This window comes from Dendropsophus ebraccatus, chromosome 12 (genome assembly GCF_027789765.1).
Source record: "Dendropsophus ebraccatus isolate aDenEbr1 chromosome 12, aDenEbr1.pat, whole genome shotgun sequence".
Lineage (NCBI taxonomy): Eukaryota > Metazoa > Chordata > Amphibia > Anura > Hylidae > Dendropsophus > Dendropsophus ebraccatus.
The window spans coordinates 69,174,358-69,191,016 of record NC_091465.1 but is presented as its reverse complement, the minus strand read 5'-3'; the positions used below and the strand labels follow the sequence as shown (position 1 = coordinate 69,191,016).

Below are 16,659 nucleotides of genomic sequence, written 5' to 3'. Positions count from 1 at the left end.
TTGATTCATTCCCCCCTATAAAATATGAATATGCAAAGAAGGGGTCCGTGAAACATCATTTGCGAGTCTCAAAATACCCCCTTCTGCTGTCACTCAACCGAAGCTGATGTATAAAAAGAAAAGTATACATATAACTTTATCAAAGCAATGTATTTAACAAATTGGTAGTCTCTGGAGTATCTCTTTAATTTACTGATCCACTATATATCAGGTTTAGTTTTAAGAATTGGAAAAACAAATTCCTCTACGCCATTTTTTCCTTTGATAATATAGATATGTATATAGAATGTATTTCTTGGCACAATACCCAGAAAGTCAAAGTCATCCATTACTGTTTTAAACTTTGATAAAGTACCTGAGATTACAATTTCGACTCCCCAGATACATTAATAGATGGAACAGTGAGCAGCATATAGTGTGTACCTCATCAGCAAGTCCACACCAGTGCACGCCATATGTGTCTACAGCAGCGTCTGGGGAGGGCTATCCTCCTATGCACCTACCTGATCTTTTCTGATGGTAGCGGCCATCTTCCCAGATGCCAGTGTGGCTCATATATCCAGGAACCAGCCTGCTCTTCTGTGTGCTTTCCTTGCTGCTATCACTGCTGGGCACTAAGGACGTTTAAGTTTGTATGACGGTGTTCCCTTACACTGTATGCTACACCTACAGACACAGATCTTTTTCCACCCTTTACCTGCAGCGGCAGAGATCCTGTCTGTCAGGAATGCACAGCTTATCGATGGTGTCAAATTCACCGTAACTCTCCATAAATCTTAAGAAGCACCTGGTTTACAGACACATTTCCACCCAAAATTGCACTTTGTTATTTTAAGGTGAATGTGTCATCGGAAAATGACTTATTGTTTAGCCTCTTCATGACCTGGCCCAAAATGACCTTAATCACTGCGCCGATTTTAATTTTTGCATTTTTGTTTTTATCCTCCTCATCTTCTAAGAGCTATAATATATGTTATTTCTCCAGCTACAGGGCCGTGTACGGGCTTGTTTTTTTTCAGGAAGAGATGTACGTTGTAATGGACCTTTCAATCTATAATAAAATGACAGAACCCCAACAATATTTTTATGGGGTGAAATGGGGGGGGAGGCAATTTTGTAACTTTTTACAGAAACCATTTTTTTTTTTCAAATAATTATTAGTACGATGGCCCCAGTTTGACTCTCATAGTGGTTTTATTTTTTCACCTATGAGGCTGTATGGGGCATAAATTTTTGCGCCATGATCTTTAGTTTTTCTTAGTATGATAGTTGTGTGGATAGGATTTGTTTTGATCAATTTTTATTATTTTACATTATATATATATATATATATATATATATATATATATATAATGTAACAAAAAATATGCAAAGGGGGGTCATTTTAATTTTATTGGGGATGGGGCTTTGGGGTATTTTTAAAACATTGTTACTTTTGGTTTTTTAAGTCCACTGGGGGACTTTTACAGGCAATCGTTAGATTGCATACACTGATCATTGCTATGCCATGCCTGTAATAGGGCCTTAAGTATTGCTTTGTCACTATTGAACGTTGCTTGATTTTTGCTGTGCTGTTGGAATTGATGGAATAAACACTTGTACGTTGAACTTATCCTGGAAGTGCTGTTGAATTCCTTTGTCATATCTATCACAAAAAAGCCACATTGCTTAGCCCTGTGTGAGCCGGGTGCTAGTAGGTCCAGGTTTTGGCCAAACCTTGTAATAAACAGCTTGAAAGAAGATACCTCTGCACTCCAAAGTCTTCCGAAAACCTTCAAAATTACAAGCAGTGTTTCTGCCCCATCACTGAGCTTTTCTTTATGCAAAACATGCAGGTCAGCAAATCATGAAAAATTTGCATATAAAGTAGTTTAACCCCTTAAGGACAAAGCCTGAAATGGCCTTAAAGCGTAACTGTCATTTCAGGGCCATTTTTCTGAAAACATTAAATATCAACAGTACAAGCGATTTTAAGAAACTCTGTAATAGGTTTTATGTACTAAAAGAGTTTCCTTCTGGACTGAAAAAGCAATCTCCCAGCCTCCCCCTCACATCAAATGAAGCAGGATTTCTCTGTCCATTATGTGGCTATGGAGAGGGGAGGGGCTGTTAGGAGTGACTGAGCACGGAGGATTTCTGCAAAGCACAACACCCTGCAATCTTCTCTCAGTAAGTTCATAGATAAGCACTGACCTTTCTGACACCTGAATCCAGCGTCTTAGCTGCCCAGAGAGTCTACAAACAGCTGACCTTCATGTCACCTCTTCCTGCTCCCTCATCTCCCTCAGCCCCTCCCCCCTTCATAGGCTTACAATGGAGAGAGCAGAGCCCGTCTTCACCGGCTTCTCTGTAATGAAGACGTGTTTGCCTGATAATGCACAGATAAGAAGTCAGGGGGGGGAGGCTGGGAGATTGCTTCTTGAGTACAGAAGGAGGCTTTTTTGGCTAATGAAACCTATTACAGAGTTTCTTAAAATCGCTTATACTACTGATTTCTGCAATAAAAAAAAACATGACAGTTACGCTTTAACCCTTTAAGGACATGGCCCATTTTCGTTTTTACGTTTTCGGTTTTTCCTCCTTGTGTTTAAAAGGTCATAGCACTTGTATTTTTCCACCTAGAAACCCACATGACCCCTTATTTTTTGCGTCACTAATTGTACTTTGCAATTACAGGCTGAATTTTTGCATAAAGTATACTGCGAAACCAGAAAAAAATTCAAAGTGTGGTGAAATTGAAAAAAAAAACACATTTCTTTTATTTGGGGGAAATGTGTTTTTACGCCATTCGCCCTGGGGTAAAACTGACTTGTTATGCACGTTCCTCAAGTCGTTACGATTAAAACGATATATAACATGTATAACTTATATTGTATCTGATGGCCTGTAAAAAATTCAAACCGTTGTTAACCAATATACGTTCCTTAAAATCGCTCCATTCCCAGGCTTATAGCGCTTTTATCCTTTGGTCTATGGGGCTGTGCGAGGTGTCATTTTTTGCGCCATGATGTGATCTTTCTATCGGTACCTTGATTGCGCATATACGACTTTTTGATCGCTTTATATTACATTTTTTCTGGATTTGATGCGACCAAAAATGCGCAATTTTGCACTTTGGGATTTTTTTGCGCTGACGCCGTTTACCGTACGAGATCAGGAATGTAATTAATTAATAGTTCGGGCGATTATGCACGCGGCGATAGCAAACATGTTTATTTATTTATTTATTTGTTTACTTTTATTTAAAACCTGGGAAAAGGGGGGTGATTCAGACTTTTATTAGGGGAGGGGGCTTTTTACTATTAACAACACTTTTTTTTTTTTTTTTTTTTTTTACACATATACTAGAAGCCCCCCTGGGGGACTTCTAGTATATACACTTGGATCTCTCATTGAGATCTCTGCAGCATAGATATGCTGCAGAGATCCATGAGATCGGCACTCGTTTGCTTTCGGCTGCTGCAGCCGAAAACGAACGAGTGCCGAGCCGAGGACGGCGCCATCTTGGACGCGTCCCCGGCCGGCATCAGTAACGGAGATCGCTCCTCCGGGACAAGGTCCCGGAGGAGCGATCTCCCCCACTAGACCCCAGGGAAACGTTGCCTCCTGTAATCGGAGGCAGCTGTCAACTTTGACAGCTGCCTCCGATTAGCTAATTAGCGGGCACGGCGATCAGACTGTGCCCGCTAATAGCAGCGGTCCCGGGCTACTCGCGGCCCCGCTTTGAAGTGCAAGTGAGGACATATGACGTACGCATACGTCCTATGTCCTTAAGAGGTTAAGGACCGAGGCAAATTTTATGAATATGACCTGTGTCTCTTTATTCATTAATAACTTCGGGATGCTTTTACCTATCCGGCTGATTCTGAGATTGTTTTCTCGTGACATATTGTACTTCACATTTCTGTTAAATTGGAGTCGATACTTACAACGAAGTATGGAAAAAAAACAAAATAAAGTGAAAAAATGCATTTTTCCAACTTTGGACCTTTTCTGCTTATACAGAAAATGGTTATGCCACATAAATTATATATTAAATAGCATTAGCAATATGTCTACTTTGTGTTGGCGGCATTTATTAAACTATCTTTTATTTTTTTTAGACAATAGAAAGCTTAAAACATTAGCAGCAATTTTCCAAATTTTCAGTAAAATTTCAAAATCAGATATTTTTAGGGACCTGTTCAGGTTTAGGCTATGTTCACACTGCCTATGAATCCGGCCGTAGTGCGAACCGCGAATATACGCACGTAGTTTTGAGGTTGATGCGTTCGCTTGAAAGTATACAATATACGCCTGCACAATGCACACTACATATGAGCTTACGGCCGGATCGTATACGGCGCCGTGAAAAATGAACAAGACCATTGTTTGAGGACGGAAATGTTCCAATTCACGGCTGTGGATTTCCATGCGATCCCGTACGAAGTACTTATTTCAGCCAAATTGAACTTGATTTTTCGATGCAAAAGGTTCTGTGAGTTTTATTGGGCTGGGCGAAGATTTTCAAGTAAATGACCTGTTTCAGATCGCTTCGAAACAAGCTAGGGAAGCATAACTGTACTACGGGCGTATGTTCGCGGTTCGTACGCATCCGGCCGCATGTCGATTTTTCCCACACCCGTAATTTCAGCCGCACATGTACGGCAGCGTACGAAATGCAGCCAGACTCAAACGCAGTGTGAACATAGCCTAAAAGTGTATTTGAGGGGACTGTATGTTAGAGAGCCCCACAAAGCACCCCATTTCAGAAACTGCACCCACCAAACTCTGCACTTATGCCACACTCTGCACTTCTTCTGGGGTCTCCCTTTCTCCAGTGTGGGGGACATCACCTGGAAAATGTTGCCCTGGTGCGATACGGGGTCCTTCATATCCAGAAGCGCTTTGTCCGCTCCATGGCTGCTAAATATTAGGGTCCTAATTACTGCTTCTGATATTTTCGGATTGTGCCACAAGCTACAGTAGCTCGGGCAGCGAGGGACCGGAAGAGCGGGTGCTGGTATAAAAGTTATCCCCGTACCGGTGGTAACCTTTATCCAGCAGGGGGAAGATTAGTTCCCGAACGATCTCCCCACTAACTCGGAGGATAGGGGGGGGGGCATCTGGCGGCTGGATTCGGGTGTCCCTTTAAGGGTACGTGCACACTGCGGAATGGCGAAGGATAACCCTTTGTGCATTCCGTAGCTGGCACCCGCCGGCGGACTGATGGAAGAGCGCGTCTCCGGTCGTGTCACACTCCATTCTATGCACGGGCGGATTCCGCCCTCTGTCCAAAGAATGAACACGTTCATTCTTTGGACAGACGATGGAATCCGCAAGTGCATAGGATGGAGTGTATGACACGGGTGCAGACACGCGCCTGCATCAGTCCGCCGGCAGGTGCCAGCTGCGGAATGCACAAAGGGTTATCCTTCGCCATTCCGCAGTGTGCACGTACCCTAAATCTGTAAGTGTACCCCCAGACGTGTCTGGGGGGCAGCATATGCTATGCTACTCCCAGACACGTCACTGAATGATGAGGATGAATGGAGGAAAAAAGGATCCCCCCATTCATCCTCACTGGCTGTTTCGGTGTCGGAGGCAATAATAACGTATGCGTCCGACACCGAAAACACCCTGGGGGCCATGTTTATACGGGGATTGGTATATGGGGTATGTAAATGTGTACTGGTGTAGTGTAAAACTTTATTTCATGTAATGTAATTTTTTTTAGGTTGTTTTTTTTTCACAGTAAGAAAAAATATACCTACGCCAAGAAAGGAGCTGCTGATAAATGCACACTTATGTGCAGCACTTATCAGCAGCCAGTGGCGGTAGGATATAGGGGGGGAAAAACGCCCCTACGCCAAAAAGGAGGAGTTGCTGATCAGCGGCGCACTTACGTGCGATGCTGATCAGCACTCAGCGGCGTTAGGGAGCATAAAAAGGAAAAAAAAAAAATTTAAAATAAAAAAATCTTTTTAGCTCAAAGCAACTGATCAGTGAATAATATTCACTGATCAGCCGCTAGGGGGCAGTAGAATGGAGCTGCCGGAGATGGCCGTGGCCCGCCCAAGCCCGAAGAGCCGAAAATCTACAAATATTTCCGAAGTTAGACGATGCTGGACCCGACGAAACCCGGAAGTCGCGCCGAGGAGGCCGCGGACCGCCGATCGTCGCTCCGGACGCCAGGATCAGGTGAGTATGGTGCACCTGCACCACACACACCTGTTCTGCCCCCCTCAGCTACCTAGCTGAGGGGTGCAGAACCCGGGGAGACACTTTTTTAACTGTTTGATCGCCGTGTTGGGCTGGCCGTTGATGGCCGGCCTATAATGGCGATCGTGGGGGTGGCATTGGCGTCATCCTTTCCCTGGACACTAATGGCGATTGGTGCTGTCCTGTATTGATCAGCCGATAGCAGCGATCGTCGGCTGGGGGGGGGGGGTTTAATCACCCCCCGTGCCGACGAGCAGAGATGGCCTGCTATACATTATAGCAGGCCATCTTCCCCGAACGCTGTGTGTGAACACACAGCGATCGAGAAAACATCGGGCGTAAGTGTACGCCCGTTTGCATTAAAGCCCAAGTCGCATTACAAAGTTACTTTCCAGATAGGAGGAGCTTCGCACCGCTCTTCACTACTAAGCAATAGAAAAAAGTTTCCTTAAAGGGGTACTCTGGGCCGAGGGGTATTTCGGTGGATCGCCGGGGAGGGGGTGGAAATTGAAGCCGGAGGTCACTTACCTCCCCCGTTCCAGCTCCCGGATCCGCCACCCGGTACTCCCGTCCCGCGGCTGCTTCCTGGTCAGAGCTGCCGCATGAGACGTGACGTCTCAAGGCAGCTCTGCCATTCAGCGGCCGAGGCGGGACTCTGGAGTGCCGAGGCTGGACTCCGCTACGCCCGCTGATTGGCAGAGCTGCCTTGAGACGTCACGTCTCATGCGGCAGCTCTGACCAGAAAGCGGCCGGGGACGGGAGTACCGGGTGGCCGATCCGGGAATCGGGACTGGAACGGGGGAAGTAAGTGACCTCCGGCTTCCATTTCTACCCCCTCCCCGGCGATCCACCGAAATACCCCCCGGCCCAGAGTACCCCTTTAAGGTGCCGCCTAGTAACGTCATGCTGTCAATCCAGGCAATGAAGTAGCTTAACATAAAACTCTGCGTTGCTGTTTCCATCCGCTGTGGGAGGTACATTCCAAGCATAGACAGGTCAGTATGCATAGAGTAAAGACTTAAAGGGGTACTCCGGACCGGGGGGTATTTTGGTGGATCGCAGGGGAGGGGGTGGAAATTGAAGCCGGAGGTCACTCACCTCCCCCGTTCCTGCACCGATGCCCGGATCGCGCCGATCGGTACTCCCGTCCCACAGCCGCATCCTGGTCAGAGCTGCCGCATGAGACGTGACATCTCAAGGCAGCTCTGCCAATCAGCGGCCGTAGCATTTGTGTGCATCCGTTTTGATCTGATTTTCTATTGACCTCCATTATAAAAAAAAAACGGATCAAAACGCATGTTTTTTTAAACGTACACAAAAGTAAGGTCAGCTTTGTTTTTGTGTACTTTAAAAAACACGGATGCGTTTGGATTTTTTTTTTTTTTTAGAATTGAAGCCAATGAAAAAACAGATCAAAACGGATACATACAAATGCATCCATTTTTTTCCATCCGTTTTCCATCAGTTTTTTTGCAAAAACGGATGAAAAAGAACGGATTGCAAAAACGTAGTGTGAACCCAGCCTAACCTGTATTGCACTGAAGATTTCCAGTAAAAGTATATTATTATTGGTTAGGTGCTGGACTCTGTCCTATTTTTGTAAGGTGTCGCACCTGCACCTTCACCTACACTTGAGCTATGCCCTTTCTCAAGAACAATGCCCGTGTGTCCGAGGGTGGTTTCTAACACCACTCCTGGCCAGCATGACAAGTGCCCAAGTGACCCTACACCCACCTAACTGCAACAACACTTCATAGCTACCCTGGCATACGGCAGTTCTTCTCCCCAGCTCTCTATTTCTGAAAGTCACAGCAGGGAAGGAGGTTTCCCTTGCTTGGACTCTTAGCTGAGGAACTACCAACACCTTTGTAGTAATGGGCCTTTTCTGGTCTAGCTACTCTGCCCAACACACTGTGAATGTATCTGTGAACCCAAGTACTGTAATAACCAGAGTGTAAGTCTGAAGAGCATTTTAATACAAAACACTAACACTGCCCCATGTAAAAAACAGACATACAACATAGTGCATTTCATATACATGTGGCATAAAAAATATGGCAGCATATATCACACACAGGGGTATCAAAGTCACAAGGTGAAACAGTACAATGCAAAGTCATGACAAGTAGAGATGAGCTAGCTTGTCAACATTTCAAATTTGCACGAAACTGAACGATCAGCATTTGAATCCCACTGCCTGGAGAAGGTGGATGCAGCCTGAGGACTGCCTGGAAAACATGGGTACAGCATAGGCAGTCCACGGGTTGCATTCACTTTCTCCAGGCAGGGGGATCCAAGTTTCGTGCAAATTTGAAATGTTGACAAGCTAGCTCATCAGGATGATTTTTGTAAAAAATACTTAAAAAAAAAATATTTTCTACCTAGCTGAATAAGGGTATAAACGCCACATTCTACCTACTGCAAAACCACGCCCACTTGACTTACCGGTAAAACTGCAGTATTGCTGACAAAATTGTGTAGCTATTGGCCACTGCATGGCTACACAACGGACGTGGTTTTGTCTACATTTGGTGGCTTCAAAGTAATACAGTATCCGAATGATTCAGCCTATAAAGCTGCATGTGTCATGTTAAGCAGTGGATGAACATATTACGTTGGATCAGCTGGTGCTTCGAACAGATTCCTTCATATATACACGTATTGAAGTGGTACCTCGGCCTGTGCATTTCTCCTTGAGTATGAGGACAATGAAGTCAAAGACAACGGATACGAGAACAGGCAAATAATGAAAGCGCACAAAGTCCCCTTCATTATGGCCGAGCAGAAGCAGACTCATTGTAAAGTGTCTGGCACATAGCAGGCAGTGGTTTAGTCCATGAAATTGATAGTAAACAATGTGGAAAGACTCCACCTAGAATAGGAAGAAAATTCATTTTAGTTAGATATTTTACATAATTTATTTCTGATAAGTTTGTAATTTAGACTGAGATTCTTCATGAAACACACTGAGGGGGAAAGACTGCAATTGCATCTCCCTCCTCCCCTCCTACCTGTCTTCTACTTATTGTTTTACTGGTGAGGACTAATGCCCCTATTCCACAGGTTGTTTAGAGGAGCAAATGAGCGCTCTCAGCGCTCGTTTGCTCCTCGTTCCCCGCTCGCTGCCGCCGCTATTCAACGCGGCTGCAGCGAGCGGGTGAGTGCGGGAGGGGGCAGCGGAGAGCTGCGGGGGGGCTGCCCGGGGGATCGCTGATCGTCCGGGCAGCCCATAGGATATAGCAGCGTCTGCAGTCGCTGCTATATCAGTCACTTGTTTTTCAACATGTTGAAAAACAAGCGACTGCAACGATCAGCTGACATGAACGATGTCGGCTGATCGTTGCACTCGTTCTGTGGAATCGTTGATAATCGTTCCGTGGAATAGGGCCTTAAGAAGGCTCCTGAACATTTACAGAGAGTCTGCTGGTAAATAGAGATGATCGAATACCGCCGAACTTCAGCTTCGTACAAACTAAAACGTCGGCATTTGACTCTCACTGCCTTCCCGTTTCGTGGGGAAGGTGGAGACAGCCCGAGTACCGCCTGGAAAACAGGGATACAGCCTAGGTAATAGACTGTAATCCTGTTTTCCAGATGGTACTCAGGCTGTCTTCACCATCCCCACGGAACGGGAAGGCAGCGGGAGTCAAATGCCGATGGTTCGGGTTCGTACGAACCTGAACTTCTGCGCTGTTCAATCATCTCTACTGGTAAAGAAAATGGAACTACAAGAGTACAAATAGAATCTACTTTATAGAGACTACCATCTAGTAATGTGTTGGATCTTCTTTGGTCTTCAGAACCACAACAGTTCATTGTGGTATAGATCCCCCAATGTAATGAAATTGTTGGCCCATGGTGACAGAATCGCTTCTTGTTGTTGCTCCACATGAAGTCCTGACATGCTCTAAATGGTCTGGTCCATCTTGCCCCAGAGATGGCCTTCTGTATTAAGATGTGGAGACTGTAAAGTAGGGTCAGCCACACTGCTTAGATCTAACGCTAACTGTCCACCCATAGGTATCAGAGGACCCAGGATGTATAAAGAAAACATTCTTCATTCCATTATGCGACATCCAGCAACTTGAATTATTGAAATGGGTGGCACAGAGGTCTGGCTCCATGTTTTTCTTTGCTCAGTTCAAATTTAGTCCTCAAATTTTTCCTTCGTAATTCCTTTAAAAAGCTTTGACCCTCAAACTGGTCATCTGCTGGTATAGCCCATTTGTGCTAAGGAATGAAGTATTGGGTGTTTGGACATCGGCTGCAGTTTCCTTGACGTAGCACCACCTGTTCCTCAGAACAATTCTTGACATTCTCTTCTGACCTTTTGAATTGCTTACATCCACAGAAACCCATTTCAAGTGATGGTCTTCCTTGACCATGTCATTCTCTGTTTAAGTTTTTAAAATCCTGGTCCTGTTAGTTTACTGTGACTGTCTTGCCAGGCTTGCACTCCTTCCTCCAGTTTCCCATAGTCCCTATGTCAATATGTCTTTCTTTTTTTTATATTTTAGAGACACTTATAACAATTGGGCCCCACACCCGTGTTTGCCACTTACCTTACTTAGGCACAGGAGGTGGTTTGTCAGTGCTCACTGTGCTGCTATTTTGTAGGGCCTGTATTATCCAGGAAAGTGCTTCATTACAGTATTCCCCCTAAAATACAAAATTCTCATGATGTCTCCATCCATATAATTTATTGTTAATTGAAATACATGTATGACCTAGCGCCGACCGTCACGCTTCTCTACCGGTGACCTAATGGAAACCTGCTTTGAAAGGGTTAAGGAAATATAAACAAATGAGGCCTTCATATCTCCTTATGTCAATGGTTTCCTCGAATGAACCCAGGATTTTGGCTGGAAAGTTCCAGCACTTTTTGTGTGGAGTAATAGGAGAGGCCCGGCATGCATTAACATTTACTGCTCCGTGCCAAGCTTCATTCTACTCTCAGCCTCAGGTCACCTTCCAGATACTAGGATTCACACAAGGAGAAAGGTGAAAGGTTTGCATAGGGTTGTATTAAAGGAAACATACTTACAGGACAGTCCATTAATTTAGTTGTAACCACCCAACCCCCGACACCCCCCCTTCCGATCCCTTAAGATCTGTTATGAGTGCCTGACTATATTACATATAGTAACTTACTAGGCTCTGTTCACATCATGTTTTCAGCCTACAGTATATTTAACATATATTTTGGGAGAACAGACGGCTGTAATGTATTTTATTGAATAGGCACAAAGTATACTGTATGTCACCCATAGTTTGCCATAGTACCAAAAATGTATAATTTTTTTTTACTTTATACTGTTGAATGGAATAAAATGAATAGCATAGCCTAATAAACATATTGCAAACAGTGGTGTATACTGACCCAACAGACAACGGGACATTTAACATGTAACCTGTGGTGAGGTGTGGTGTTGGTTTTAGAAAAAAACGGTCAAGTTTCTCTAATCCTCTACTGCCCCTTTAACCACTTTGATCATACACATTTACTTATATTTCTATACTGTGCCCAAACATGCAACCAACCACTTTTACCTGCAATTCCAGAACTTTCAATCTTCTGTCAAGTTCCTTGATGTCATTGAGTTGCTTCAATGCTGTGTCAACCCTGTAAGGGAACAGCAAGGGACCAATGCTAGGTAAGTATGTTTTTTTTATCTCAATCCTCCCCCCCAATGTGGCATATTTAAACTTTACACAGGGGCCGGAATAGCGTGTGTCACTGTGTCTAAAGCTGGTAATACACTTTCCGGCTATGTTCACACTACGTAAAATAACGGCCGGACTTGTTTTCACCGGCCGGACTTTTGCGGCCAAAACTACTTTAATTTTGATTCCTAACAGGTCATTTACTTTAAATACTGTGCCCAGCCCAAGAAACCACTCAGATTTTCTTTACATCAAAATCAAGTTTAATTTGGAATTGGGAAGGATGAGCCGAGGGACAGTAGATCAGGCCCCCCTGTTAGATTTGGCAGATAGAGTCTGGGTAGAACGAAAAAAGTTATGGCTAAGGGTGTATCCCAGTTTACCCCCATGTTTAATAATCTCCATTTGCCAGAGTTGGTGAAAATTAATGAATGGAAATTTTGGCACTCGTATGGATTGCGATGTATAGCACAATTTTTTTCAGACCACAGTGAATTTTTGTCATGGGATCAGTTAAGAGGGAGGTTTGGGTTGCCGGAGAATGCACTATTTAAGTATATGCAAGTAAAGCACGCAGACAGGTACACAAAGGAAAGTAATTATTTACAGATAACAGAAAATAATTTGTGGCAATATTTATTGGAAAGGGATAGTTCTAGATTAAAGGTGTCGGGTATATATAAATTTTTAAGGGGGTATCAAGAAGAGGGGAATTCACATAAAGGTATTAGGTTGTGGGATAATGATATTGCACCAATAAGTGCTGAAGAATGGTCTAATATATGGAAATGGGCGAGACAAGCAACATATAGTCACGATCACAGATTGTCACAGTGGTTTATTTACTATAGGCTTTATTATACACCGAAGATGTTGGCAAAATTTAAAGGTAGGGGGGATAACAAGTGTCCAAAGTGTGGGGAGAGTGATGTTGTTTTTTTTCATTTGTTTTATGAGTGTAAACCAATTCGTGAGTTCTGGTATAAAATAATGGAAATGGTTAAAGTACGTTTACAACTGGTAGAATTGGGAAATCCTAAGGTGTGGATGTTGGGTCACTGGGAGGATATAGTTGACAAAAGGAAAAGATTGCTGAATAAATTATTCCTCCTGATAAGAATAATGATTGCAAGAAAATGGATGGCAAAAGAGAGTCCGGTGGTGGAAGAATATCTCCCCAAACTCTGTAAGATCATAAATTATGAATATGCGGTATCATATAAGGGTGGGAACCCAAAGAAATTCTTTGCCATCTGGAACCCTTGGTTGATGTCTATGTCATTGAACGAAAAGATTAGATTACTGCCAGGTTTAAGGTAATGGGCATGTCTCCCAAAGGCCCTAAAATTAAATAGAGAGTTTTTAAGTTGGTATTCACTTGAGGTTTTTTTTTTTTATATTATTATTATTTCAATTATTTTAATTATTATTTATTTATTTATTTTTAGTTATTATTATTTTTTTTTCTTTCCTCCTCTTCCTTAGTGGGTTGGTAAGGGGGGAGGATAGGGAATAGGTTAGGGTTAAAAATATATAACTAAACTGCTGTAATTTTGTTGGGTTATAGCAATAAAGATGTTAGAAATGAAACAAATTGACTTAAAAGGTATAAGGTCTAAAAAAAAAAAAAAAAATAATAATACATTTTTACATCCCTGTCTTATAGTCCAAGGAGATGGTATAGTAGGAACTATTGGTGTAATTCTTTTTATGAAGGATTGTGACCGGTGGAGTACACGCGGGGCACCAGAATTCTAGTGTTAAAATATGGGGTAAGTTTAAGGGGGTGGTCGTGTGGGGGAGCCGCTTGTTTTCCCCCCCGGCGGGGGCTGTGCTCGGGTTCCGGGCTGAGCCGGACAGGAATGTAATGGTTTTTGTGAAATATAGTTCTAGGTAATAGTAGGTGGCATCCTCTGTTTCCATGACCTTGGGCGGACCATGCCTTGGTGCAGCCTTTTGTGATGAGTATGTTAAGAATATGTCCTCCCTGGGTGCCATTGTTGAGCATAATAAATAGTTGACTGGTTATCAGGGGAGTATGGAAGAAGTGCGACATCTCTATAGGGATATTGCAGAGGTCTCAGCGCAAGTCTAATAAAAACAGTGATGGTTCTGCTGGTGGTCGACCGTCCATCTGAAGAAGGTGGGGGTCTGGCGATCGCGGATTTGCTGGGTGTGCGTGGGCTAGTGGATGAGGAAGGCTGCAGTGGCTTGGTCTGCAGAAGGGGGCTGGGGACATAGAGGAATGCTAATCTTGGTAGGTTATTTATTTATTCATTATTTATTGATTATGTTTTATTTAAATTTATTAATTTATTATTTATTTATTTTTAGTTAGTTTGGTTAGTAATATTGTTTGGTGTTGTCCCGTTTGGCCCGGCCGCGGATGTGGCCCTCGTGCGGGCGGGGGCGAGGACCCCATACAGATAGAGTAAAATAGAGACTGAACAGATAGTGGGAGGTGGAAGTGAGAGGTAGACAGGTGTTGCCTCATGCAACTGAAAAATGTTATTCGGTGCCCTGCGGGGTGACTCCACGGGAGAAACAGGTTCTGTATTGGTTCATGGGCCTACTTTAATAATGGTTCTATTTGAGGGTGGGTAGGGGTATTTATCTAATAGTATTATTGTTTGTGATTTTATGGGATATGTTGGCTGTTTTGTAAAATTAATAAAGAGTAAATTGGAAAAAAAAAAGTTTAATTCGGCAGATATAAACAACGGCCGTTATCTGATACGTAGTGTGAATTCAACGGCCGTAGTTACATTGCATTGCAGCCATTATAGGGACCTCAAAACAACGGCCGTAGTTTTGCGGTACGGACGACGGCCGTTATCTTACGCAGTGTGAACATCGCCTCATACTGGACATACTGGAGCCAGGAAGACCCCCGCTGATCGGAAGAATGAGGGGGCAGACACGCTCAGCAGCGCACACTCTGCCCCTTCATCCCCGCTTTCACTGCTAAAGTAGCAAAGGATGGAATTATAATGAAGCCTATGGACCTTGTGGTAGACGTGATTGCTGAAAGTTCCATAGGCTCCATTATAATTCAGTACACTGCTACATTAGCAGTGAGAGCATAGATGAAGGGGCAAAGCGCACGCTGCTAAGTGCTCCTGCCCCTTCGTTCTAGTGACTGGCAGGGGTCTTAGCACCCAGACTCACACCGATACAAACTTCTGACATGTGGCTATAACACAAGTTTGTTGTAATGACAGGTGCATTTTAAACCTTGCTAAAGCTCTGCAAACAAGCAATGATATCGCTGATCGGCACTCACTTAAAGCAATAATAGGGCCATGTAAAAAGGTTGTGCTCCAAAAAGAAGAGGGTACAGATCACTTACTTTTGGGATGTGCGTCTCAGGCGCTCTTTGTCGCTGTCCCTCTTATGCTTGGCTTTATTCACCAAGTAATTCTCCTTTTGAACAGCTTCCCATGTGAGCATCCTGCTGTCTAATGGCTCCTTCAGCTCCAGCACTAGAAATTTAAAAGTATCATTGTCAGCAACAACAGGGTTCAACGAGCCACCGGAGGATCCGGCCATGGACCGAAATTTTGCCAGAGTCTCCCTTTATCCGTATGTCGAGTTGGGAGCAGGAACAGGGATGCACATCCCTACTGTTTGACTGGTCCAAATCAGTCATCCTGTTCCATATGCTATCTGACCAGATGGAAGTTTCCTAACAATTCTAATCTACATTGACAATGTTGTAGAGATTGGGGTACCATGACCCATATCCAATTTCTTTCTGCCTCCCTTAAACTTGTGTTTTCTTTATTCTGAAAGTCAAAAATGCGCAAAACAAAAGTCTCCATTGCATTTCTTGGTGGACACTTACTGAAATGTCTTATCTTCTGGGACTCAATCTTGCGGATCTTGCGTCTGATAAAGGTGTGAACATGGCTGATGATGATGAACGGCGGCGCAAGCACCGGGCGATTGTGATATTCAACTATTAGGTTGTATCGCTGGAATTTCCAGTATATATCACTGTTACCTTGCACTTTGGAGAAGGTATCACTGATGAGATGAAAAGCACAGCAAAGAGATCACAGATTTACCAATAAAGCAGGCTCACACATAGCATGTGTGGGTATATATATCTACAAGTGTATTGTATATGGTTATAGCATAATTACCTAAACATGGCGATCAGCAGGTTCATCAGGAGGATATTTGCAACAAGCAAGTAGACAACAAGCAGGAAAATTACCAGCCAGTTGGCAAATGTGTTGATACATGGCGGATGGAGTCCACTCATGATGACGTCTGGGTCATCCGAGCAGGTTTCATTATTCAGCTTTCCAGCTAATTAGTAAAGGAGACACAATGTTATCACTTTAAGTGACTCTATAGCTCACTATTCATTTACTAAAGGAAATCAGCAGACAACAGCAAAAGCTTGGAGGACCACTCCCTGATTGGTGTATTAAAGGGGAAGTCCAGTGCCGGGCCAAAAAATTATTTTGGGCTGGGGGTGGAGCAGCGCAGGATCCTGCCAGCTGTCTTTTTAGCTCTCCTACAGCTACGTTGTGACCCGGGTACACGGCTGCGGCGGGACACCGCTGCAGCCACTGATTGGCTGAGTGGGCTTAATTCCACCAGATTGTGACATTCAACCCGGGCTGTGACTTACTTGGAAACTGTGAGGACACCCAGCGGGGAATGGGAGTCCGGTGATGCGGCGCAGCGCGGGCATGGGGGCAGGTGAGCACAATGTCTTTTTTAATTCCCCCCCACCCCCTGCCTATAATGATTTTTTGCCCTCCAACGATCCCCCACCGACCC

The 16,659-nt window shown here is 44.0% G+C and overlaps 1 protein-coding gene and 1 pseudogene across 5 annotated transcripts in view; both read right to left on the bottom strand.

The window, feature by feature from the left end:
- The window catches only part of LOC138769010 (transient receptor potential cation channel subfamily M member 4-like), a 46,575-nt pseudogene extending 45,972 nt beyond the window's left edge, over positions 1–603 (bottom strand).
- A 7,904-nt stretch (positions 604–8,507) lies between these two features.
- LOC138769008 (transient receptor potential cation channel subfamily M member 4-like) overlaps positions 8,508–16,659 on the bottom strand; it is a 44,825-nt gene continuing 36,673 nt past the window's right edge. For all 5 annotated transcript variants that reach the window (XM_069947161.1, XM_069947160.1, XM_069947158.1 and 2 more), the window contains 6 exons: positions 16,011–16,179; positions 15,710–15,891; positions 15,215–15,347; positions 11,752–11,824; positions 10,764–10,860; positions 8,508–9,073 (listed from right to left, as the gene is read on the bottom strand). In XM_069947161.1, coding sequence (XP_069803262.1) covers positions 10,765–10,860; positions 11,752–11,824; positions 15,215–15,347; positions 15,710–15,891; positions 16,011–16,179 — 653 coding nt within the window. In that variant the 3' untranslated portion in view covers positions 8,508–9,073; position 10,764. The remainder of the gene's footprint in view (positions 9,074–10,763; positions 10,861–11,751; positions 11,825–15,214; positions 15,348–15,709; positions 15,892–16,010; positions 16,180–16,659) is intronic.